The 10,950-nt window shown below is 38.3% G+C and overlaps 1 protein-coding gene across 1 annotated transcript in view; it reads left to right on the forward strand.

The window, feature by feature from the left end:
* Positions 1 to 10,607, forward strand: part of LOC120414614 (uncharacterized) — a 145,329-nt gene extending 134,722 nt beyond the window's left edge. The window contains exons 5-6 of the mRNA XM_039575837.2: positions 4,672 to 5,999; positions 6,523 to 10,607. Coding sequence (XP_039431771.1) covers positions 4,672 to 5,333 — 662 coding nt within the window. The 3' untranslated portion in view covers positions 5,334 to 5,999; positions 6,523 to 10,607. The remainder of the gene's footprint in view (positions 1 to 4,671; positions 6,000 to 6,522) is intronic.
* The last annotated feature ends 343 nt before the right edge of the window (positions 10,608 to 10,950 follow it).

Consider the following 10,950-nt stretch of genomic DNA (forward strand, 5'->3'; position numbering starts at 1 on the left):
AACCTTATCCTCCTGGCCTTTTATCGGATGGGGAAGTAAAACGTCGGTCCATTTGCGTAAAAGAATTATAATTAAAGACAGTTTGTGTCTTTAAGCATTTTTATTTTGAGCCGTGTTCGCTCCGCTTAAGAGGTAGTTACAGACTGGTGGCTTATTTCTAAAACTTATGCTAGCTAGCTAGTTGGAAGGATTTTAGGTAGACAAATCCTTCCTAGCCAGGTGAGCCTAAATCAACAAGCTTGGGCTTGTTGGGAAAGAGCAACAGAGAGTCCGATAATGATCATGTTATCGGGCTCGGTTTGTTGGTGAAAGGAAAACAGAGAGTCCGATAATGATCGTGTTATCGGACTTGCTTCGGAACATAATTAAAGAGGTTTTGGGTGACTCACCACTAGGGTGCCCAGAATATGAGACTTTTTTTCAAAACCTCGCTTTACAAGCTGAATATTGTTCCTTTAGCTATTTTAGGACTCTGGGCAAAATATGAGCAAAATCGGTCATCATTTACCCATTGATACTCGGAGGTAAAGTTTGTATGGGAAAAATCGAAAAAATGTATGGAAAACCCAAGTTTCTTACGGTTTGGTCTGCACGGTGCGCTATTCCATCCAAATATTCCCAAAGGTGAGATTCTTATTCAAAATTTAATGCTCTACAACTTTGTAGAACATCCCAAAGCTGTGAAACTCGATCCTGAAAAGATATTAGCTATTTAAAAAAGTCATTTTTGTGTGAAAAACATTTTTTTCACCAACTTTAGGCTCTCATCCATCTCATCCAATTTCGCTCAAAATTTGCACAGATGCTCAAAATTACCCAAAAAACCGTTTTCCGCTTGTGGAGCTGGGGGTCATTTTTTTTGGGCACCTTACTCACCACCCATAACCTTCGGACGCCTAGAAATGAGCAGAAACTTGCAACAGAGACTACAAAAGACCCGGGGTAGTTAAAGTGGATTGCTTTGCTTTTTTTATATTTTTCCTGTTGTCAGGAGGTATCTTTGAGGAACTTTTGTCAACGAAAAACTTTACTTCTCTTATTTTATGGTTTTCTTGATCCATTTTTGAATTGTTATTAGCTTTCATCATGTTTATTTATACAGTATGTAAAAAAAGTATTTACACCCCTTGGGCACTATGCACATTTTGTGATGAAACATGTAAAAAAATTAAAGTTTGACAGGAACCTAGTACTACGTTTTGTTCAGAAACTCATGCCAAACATTTTGCTACAAAAAGTTCATGAGAAGATGATTTCCATAAAAAGTTATATAACAAATACTATTACAAAAATAAAAAAGGTGCAAAAAAAGTTTGTACACCTTTCGAAAAATTAACATAAATAATGTTATTTGTTGACAAATCACCATAAATCCAGTCTCCCAACTCCAAATAGGCATCCTTGACTGATTAAAAAAATAATTTGGATTAAATATAAAGTTTACTAACTACTTAGTATAAAAGTTTATATAACTCTGGAAATTCTATCTAAACTTAATTTTGCAAACATTTAATTCAACTAAATGTCAATATATTATCAAAGAATTGCTAAATAAACATTTTGGAGTGGGTATAACACCGTTTTGGGGGTATTAGTATCGATAGAATAGATTTTTCGTTGGAATTTCGTACCAACCCGGAATTAGGTCGTAAGAAAATCCGCCGGCATCCGAACCGGTCCACGATTCACAAGTCAACCTATGTAGAATCGGAAAGGGCATAAAATTTCCGATCTTTTGATACCCAAACTTCTAGGTTTTCTTTAAAACCCACGTTTTTAAATACCTGGGCAATACTTTTTTTACATACTGTATTTGTTTCTGAGAGTATTTGGCTTAACTACCATTTCCTATCATTACCATTAGTCTTTTTACTTTTGTCATGTTTTCAAGTGAATTTTTCTTTTCTTTTTGTTTTGCTTGTTGTTCACATGTTTTTCTATAAAATGATACCATTATTATTTAAATGGTAAAAGGAATTGCGTTGAGGTATTGTCTGGAACATTACAAATATTACTGCATATTTATTTTCAAATAAAATATAGGAAATGTCAAAGTAAACCCCTGAAACAATACATGTTTTTAAACAAATGCAAAGTCATGTAAAACAAGTCAAACTTCCAACCATCTAAATTATCTCAAATTTCAAGAGTCCTTCTTTCCAATGCTTATAAAAGATTGCAAATTGGTTGAAAATGGATTTTTCGTCAATCGAAATTCGCCTAGAGTCGGGGTTGGGTTGTAGAGGGTTAATTTTCAATTTTTTGATATTTTTTAGGAGAATAAAAATACATCTTCTAAGTCAATGTGCTTAATGGTGAAAAATCTAGTTTAGGAGAATTTTTTTTAGGATATTTTTTGGAAAATATCGAAAACCTAGACAAAAAAAATATCAAACATCATTCCTTTTCTCGCTGGAACTTTAAATTTGGGCAGTTAGTTTCTTAGAAACAGCCTCATAAAAAAAATCGAAGAAAATGATTTTTTTTTCTAAATGTCACCTAATTGACTTGAAATAAATTTTTTGTTCCAACATCAATGTAAAATATTTTTTTTGATCTTTTCAATACTAATATTTCAATAAATATATAATTTATACTGAACAACGAAAGTGGGAAATTATCTATTGGTAGATAGCTTGCTTTAAAAGTTTAAAAAATTTTAAATTTAATTTTACACCATCACGCAATATGGCTCAGATGATGTCTTTTTTAGTATGTTTTATATTTTGAAAAAGTTCAAAGAATACAAAAATCGGAAAGCTTTTATAAAAAGTTCAATTTTCAAAAATCCTTGTTTGTATCTTATTTAATTCCTACAACTTTGCCGTAGACACCAAATCGATCCGAAAATTCCTTCTCAAGATACAGAATTTCTGGCAAATTGTATGGAAAAAATAATTATGCAAAATTACTTCTTTTGACATGGAGAATGCATGGACAATGTTTCATAAAAAAAATCAATCATAAATACAAATAAAAAACGAATTGTTGAAATCGCACAGAATAACAACAACTTTGCTTCGCTAGGAGGCGGTGATTTTAGCGGATTGCAGACTGCATTTCGCCATGCCCAAGTTGCCTAGGAATTGATAATTCGGAACAGCGCTTACGAACTTTAGACTTTTTTTTGTTGATAGGTGATAGAACACTCCAATCGTCTTCACCACGATAACCAGATTTTGACATTTTACTTTCGTTTGTTTCACACACGATGAGTGCTACGCACTCACACAGTAAAACAAACCGCTCAGAGAACGGTGTCCCAAAAACGGTGACATTCTACCGAGATTCCGATCATCTATCCCGTGATCGCATTCAAATGACTACTGTCACCATGAAACACAAGGAAGAGAGAGACGAAAAACGAGAGAAAGCAAAAGAGCACGTTGTCTCGTTCGGGCGGCTGCTTGAGCGGTGCTCATTTTTTGTTGGTTTCGTCTCTCGTTCACGTCGTGATGGACGATGGTGGTAACGATCGTTTTCGGAAATGATCGCTGACAGAAAGTTTGTTCAAATATCGAGCAGCGTCATTCAGTGGCAGATCCCTTTTCAAGCATTGATTGGGAATAAAACCAAATCCACCGGAACCAGATTCTCACCACCATGACAGTCGTCCAGGCCGCTTCGATCTGCACCGCGCACCAGGAACAAGGAAACGAATTTTGAAGACGAAAAGTGTTAATGCTCACTTTTTAAGGGGTAAAGGGAAAATCTCCACGGCATTCCCAAGTAAATTTTGCTTGGTGTTGGACGGTTTTGGGTACGTATAAAGTCTAGAATACGCTCTAAGCAAGTTTTGTGACCACCTGCATGATATTTGTTTTCGGATGCCGCTGTTAAGTCACTTCCCGTTATTTTTTTCAAATGGAATGCAAACAATCGAGAGACTGTTTTAATTTAGCTGACTGATTTTTTTTAATTGCCAAAAGATTCTTTCTTAGACTTCAACTATAGCAACTCCCATATGAAGTTGCTAGAAATTATTCGACTTCGGCAGCTGAAGACTTAACAACACCAACACCAGCTTTTCAGAATTTGCCGGCTCGTAATTTGTGATCTTTATTCAGCACGTCACGGCTACAGGCATAACGCAATCTCTTTGCCAAACGATTGGTGACGAACAAGACTTACGTTTCCTCCGACAGAACACTGACGAGATTAAACTGCAGGACATATTATTGAGTTCTCTTTAGGAAGGAAGTGCCCTGCCCATGATGTAGTGGGTTGTCAATGGACTGCTGGATTTGGTGTTTGATCTTTGCGGTCGAATTTTATCTTGAGTACAAATTGTGGTTCAGTGTAAGCCATGGCTTTCACGCAGCTTGTCTTCGTCGCGTTGAGCTTTTTACGAAAGTTGGCTTCAAACTCTTTCGATGCCCTTTGAACCCGTGCAGTTCTGCACGAAGTCGTCGTTGTTTGCCCGGTTGTCTGTTCCAAGATCTTCCTCGACAACTGCTTTAAATTGTCTTCTTTGGCTTCACGTCAGCTCCAGATCCTGTCTACAGCGCCAAATGATGCGTTAATGGTTAAAACACAACGTACCTTTCTGTGCAATAGGTTTAAAATTTCGAAATATTTTCAATTGACCAAAATATGAATTGTTTCTAAAAACAGTATAATGATGTTTGCCCCAATGCACTTGATTACAATTTAAACGCTTCAATTTTGCAGATCTCAACATCGAGGAAACGGGTGAGCAGAAGCTCAAGTCCAACAGCGGCCGACCGGACTGCTGCTACGAGTACTGCGGGACGCACCCCCGGACCGGTGTCTGTTCCCGGTGCGACCCGCTGCAGGACGAAGCCGAAGAGGACGCCGCAGCCCAAATCCGGACGGCTGCTGCAACTTCCAACAGCAGTAGAACGAGTAACAGCAGCAGTAGTAGCATAAGCACCAGCATCATCAGCAGCAGTAGTAGTGCGCGGGATCACTTCCTGGACGAACTGCGACACAGTAGCGAGCTGCCGCCCCGGTTGGCGACGTGTCCGAGCATAACAAGCGCAACAACCCCGTCATCACAATCGGGCCGCTGCCGGACGGTGCAGCAGCAGCAGCAACAGCAGGGCTCAACAACCGAGAGTACTCCAACAACCTCAACACCAACGCCGAGGACCGCGGCGTCAACGGCGGCCACGACAACGACGGCGGCGGCTCCTGCGGCATCGGTACCTTCCTCAGCGCCATCGCTGGCGGCCTCGTCAACGCTTATTAAACTTACTAGTATAAAGTCGATTTATAACAATTACTTTAATAATTCGTGGACGATGCGGTTGCGGTGGCTGGACGAATTTGTAGCGTGGACAAAGATCCTGCTCCAACTGGCCGGGTTATAGTCAATGTGTAACCTTGGGCACTAACAGCCAAGTTGACACCGGAACCCAGACACACAAACACAAAACACACATACACGTTAAACACTCGAACAAAACTACACACAAACACACGTAAAAAAAAAACAAACAGGTAACAAGGCACCAACAAAACCCGAGAAAACGTAAAACAAATCGGAGAAAACAACCTAAAAACAAGCAACAACAACAACAAATCATCCACACTCAGTGTGCTGTGAAACAAGTCGAAAAACCCCGAAATTGCAACATAACAAAAAAAAACAAGCAAGCAAACAAACAAACAAATGAAGCGAAACTGGATTACGCGAAAATGAACATGGCAAGTTGAAAAAAAAGGAAGAAGAAAAAAGAAGCGCGAAAACCGTGCCCGATTTGCAGGCGGCAAATCAAGCAAGCAAATAAACAAACAAAAAAAAACGTGTAGACAACAGAAGATTAACAAATCGAAGCACAAAATTACCCCCGGAACCCCTCTCCTTGCCGGCGGATGCCGCGTCGACGCCACTGCCTCTGCCGGGGCTACCACCTCTGCCATCAGATAAAATTTGGGAAATGTGAGATGCTGGAAAGGGTTGGGACATGGACAAGTGGATGTGAAAAGTTACCCTTGGAGTAAAAAAACTATTTTTTAATCAATTATTCTTTCAGGTCGTCGCCATCGTGCTAACTTGTCGTACGTGCATTTTGGGCCAAATTGAGTTAAGAACGCCATTTTGTGCAGCTCACAATGTCTCACCTTTTGACCTTCACAGATCCCCAAAATTCGATTTCAATCCTAAGATATTCAACAAAAACCGAAAAAACTCCGTGCATTTTTGTCACTTTACAAATGAAAGTAGTTTCAATATTGTCGTGCTATCTTGTCACTCCATGAAAATTGATGTAAGTGCGACATAAGGCCAAAGGGATTTCAGGCCAGAAAAGTCAGGATGCGTTTGTCGCACGTACAAGCTAGACTACCGTAAACATTTGTAATTATAACTCGGGACTCCAGCAACCAACTTCAACCAAACTTTGGGACAATGCACAGAATGGTGAGCCAAACAAAACGTGTTTGTTATTGTTTACATTGCGTGCTCTCGTTTTTGAATATTCAAGGTCAAACATTAAAACGCGTTTTTCTCGGAACGTCAAAATGGCGGGTGCGACAAGATAGCACGACGACGTCGAGGTGCAGAAAGCTTTGAAAATTTCAATAATGTCCTGAAATTTCGTACCATACGAGAATTCATAAAACTTTGCAGGATGTAAATTACAAATAATACTGCTTTTCTCTCTGTCATCATACATTCAGCGTTGATTCTAGCCGGCCATTTTTACTTTTGTGTTTACGTTAGACATTTTCCTTTTCTCTTTCACTCTTCTCACATTCACAATCACGCGCTCTTTCATTGCATATTTTTGAGAGAACGAAACACTCAGCGGTGAGAGCACGTGGTCAAGGAAAAGAAAAGGAGTAGTTGCTTTAAATCAAGTGACGTTCGCTGTATTTGTTGATAATTTTGGTCAGAAATTACGAAAAATGATATTTTTTTCTATCAGTCATTTGCAAAACTTTCCATTCGAAAAAGATTACTACATTTGGGTTTCTTTTTATTAATATTTTATTCTGACATGTGTTAATTCTGAATGATTTGGCAACACTGCCGAAATTTTTTTGACTTTTGATATTTTTTTCAGGCCAGATGTTTGCACTAGTGTTTTGTTAGATTTTCTCCACTCTGAGCAAATTCATGTGAGAATGTCGCCGACGATCGAAGTAGGCGAAATAATCGTTCTCTCGTCTTGGAAAACTTTTCAGTTTTTTTAATGAATGCTATACAAGTGCTGAGGAATGAAATAATTTCACTAGTTTATTTATAAACTTTATTTACCAATGAGTGTATGATGTAATCTTTTTTGCTTGCGATTTTTTTCACACGTGAAAAAGAGAAAAAGAAAATTACCCGCAAACTATTTAAAGAAAATCAATCAGTCGAAGATTTTTTGTGAATCTTATTAAATAGCAACACTTTAATTCATGTATTTCGTTTTGATTACAAATATTGCTCGTCTACAAAAAGTGACAGGTAAATTGTCTACATGTGACGTTACACCTGCAAGTGTGGTAGTAAAATAGTTGACCGATCTCTCGTGCGCGAGAGAGGAGAGCTATCGTGAATACTTTTCTGAGTTTCCATTTCCTCAGACGATAAATTTTTGTGGACAGAGTAAAACAAAAATAAAAAATCTAGTGCTGCTAATATAAACAACAGATTACTTCATGAAAATATCGATTACTTTTCGCTCTTTTGAGAGTCCTGAAAACATTTTCTTCATTATATTTTACTACGTTTTGTTGTTGAGGAATTAGATTGATTATATTTTGATAAAATTTGTCAAATAGATTTTTGACGATTAGCTCTCTAACATTAATATTATCAGGGATATGATAAAATATTAATATACGGAAGTTTAACTGTTTTTAATTACTATCCAGCTGGCAGCTGTGATTATCGTTTCATATATGAAGTTTTATGATAACTACATCCTAAGAATAAAACAAGGCGTTTTCGTTGCATTTTTAACAGCATCTTTCTCATCCACTTGTCTGTGATCTTACAAGTACTAGCGATGATTTTTTTTCATATTGCTTCTTATTCGCCCAGCTTTATTTTGTTTTATTTTCGACTTTCATTTCCGTGAATTTTTTTTTTCAGCCAGCTGCGAAATCGAATATCGAAAATATTAAAACGCATCCGATCGTATAAAATAGCAATTCAAGTTTTTTGTTGGTCTACAAACAGTTTTATTTGGGAGCACTGGAGTGGCAGTGGTGTGGGTGCAGCACGTGTTCCGCCTTACCGTGAGAAGAGCGTGTGTGAGAGAGAGAGCGCGAGAGGGGTGACGGAGTTGAGAGAAGTAGAAGCATACACACCGACACTAACACTCACACACACATCACGCCATTCTCGTGAGCCACACAATTTTAGGTGAACTATAAAGAAATTATTAATTGTTAAGCAAAGTGAGAAAACTAATAGACGTAAACGAAAGCTAACAGTAGAAGAAGATAAGAAATGAAAAGGTTCAACAGAATAAACAAAACAAAACAAAAGTAAACATGTTTTTACAAGAAGAAACAACAACGCGTGCGTGTGTAAGCAAGCAAGTATTTTTCGAGTTCGATTTTTTCCGTTGTTAAGTTTCGACTTTTTTCGAGCGTTTTAAGTGGAATGGCGGAGAACAGGAAGGCGAGGTGAGAACGAGAGAGAGAGTTAGCGAGGGATGCGATTGTGCGAGAATTTTTGGTGAATTCCGACAGCTTGTGCAGGGAGAAGCGGGAACCACGCAAGACACTTACACACACAACAACAAAAAGAACACTGAAAGTGGAATCGAAAAGCGCATAAAAAAAGTTAGAACAAAAGAAGAACTCGGTTTTAGAGGTGCACCTAAGTCGCTACTATTATAATTAGTCCGTCAATTTTTACAACAATCGTTGTTAGTTGAACAAAGTGAATGCCGACAAACAAGCATAAGCAAAAACAAAAAAAACTGTAATTAATTGCATCGTAGATACACTAAACTCCAACGAGTAGCAACGAGCACCCGGAGGCACGACGTCGGTGTCCGTCCCGAGCACGAACTTTGGGAAATTTCGAACGGAAGAATCTCCGGGTCCGCGAATGTGGGTCGAGAACAGCTGCGCTCCACTTCCGGAAACATATACACACACACACATACACAGACAGAAACACACACACTCACACTACTTAGTTAATTGTGGAAAGTAAAATGCACTAGTGGGAATTAGTAGCAAAGTGTAACAGAAAACAAAGCAGTTTATTAACTTTTATACTCGTTGTTGAGCAGCTGATACAGACAGAGAACTCACACACACAGACAAACACAACATACACACACACATGAAGGCTTAGAAAGAAAACAAAAAGAAACTCACGACAACACACTCTAGAGAACCTATCATACATTGTAACCTTAGAACAAAACAATTGTAATTGAATAGTACTCGGTCTCACCACAACAAACAAAACAAAACAAAAGTTTGACAGTAACAACATCAACTTAAGCGATCCGGGCCGGCCCCCGGACAGAGGGGACCTTCGTTTGGCCCTCCTCGCAGGCAGTTCCGGTTCCGGCCGATCCACCCCAACCCGCGGGCTAAACTCATTTAACGATCTCCGAAAACAAAAATGGCCGCCAAAACAAACAAACAAAAAAGTGCGCACGCGATTAAGATGATGGTGTGTGGGGAAACCCAAATCAAGGTAAAAAAATAATAATAAAAAAACCAAAATTGTTAACGTTCGAAAAGCCATATTTTTAGCATTTAAATAGTGATTAAAACAAATGAAATTATAACCAATATTTGTTACATAAATGTGAGATTTAACGAGAGAACAAGCAGAGTAAACGTGAGTGGGACGTGCTGTGAAGCGCCGGAAATCGAGGAAAAGGTAACAAATAAAGAAAGAAAAAACAATAACAAACACTGTGGAATAACAAACAAAAAACACTAAAGTTTATGCAAATACGATCGAAACAGAAGTTAGACACAGGAAGAGAAATAATTAAACAAAGAAAACACTAGTGACGTCATCAAGTTGTAATGTTAATCGTGTAGGTCAAGTGGTAAATAATTAACAGGTAACAAAAGAAATAAAGTGTCGAACAGAAAGAAAGAAAACCCACCCGAATTTTCTTCGACACACACACACCCACACAAGTCACACGTTGAGTTCACTAAGCGGTAGCGACGACTTAAATGTGAAGCAGTGAGTAATGGTGTTGTTGGTTTTATTTGTACTTATTAACAGATATATTTTCGAGAATTTATTTTTATAGTGAGATAAAACTAGAGAAACAAAATAAATTTTCCGCCGTGTGGACGACATCTTAACGGCTGCGGGTGACAGTTGAGAAAGTCGAAAAAGTATTGAAATAAGAATTAAAGGACAGGGGATGAGAGCAAGCAAAAAAAAATCCAGTAAACAAAATCAACCTAGAGTGTATAGATTGAAATTTGTACTAATTTTTAGGTATAAACAATAACAAAGCACTCACACCAAAACACACACACACACGCAGACAGAACAGAAGAGCACGCTCTCGAAAGAGCGCAATGTTTGTACAGTAGAAGATATTAAAATCAGACAGAAATTGTTTGGCACTGGCACTGGGTAAGACTAGGAAAAAGTAACACACCGCACACCCAAACTAGGCAAAGATGACAAAAAATTATCTAAAAAATCAGCAAACTTTTTCTTTCCGTTCTTTTGCTGCGCAGCGAAAGCAGACAGGAACGAATCACTCACTCAGTTTCACAGCCACACACAACCACACTCACATATAAGCATACACGCACACCCGTACAGAAAAGGTAAACAAAGCGGAAACATTTCTTCCACACGAAACTAACAAACTACTTAGAGCAAACTAACAAAAAAAACAAACAATTGGAAACACGACACGTGCGCGCGACTTTCCTGTGCGAGGGTGTTGAGAACGCAGAGAGAAGAAGCAAAACAATTGATTCCAATTATACTACTAGAAGCGGTAAAGTGTGAAGGAGAAAGAGAGAAACAAAACAAGAGGA

Source organism: Culex pipiens, chromosome 3 (assembly GCF_016801865.2).
Source record: "Culex pipiens pallens isolate TS chromosome 3, TS_CPP_V2, whole genome shotgun sequence".
NCBI classification, from domain to species: domain Eukaryota; kingdom Metazoa; phylum Arthropoda; class Insecta; order Diptera; family Culicidae; genus Culex; species Culex pipiens.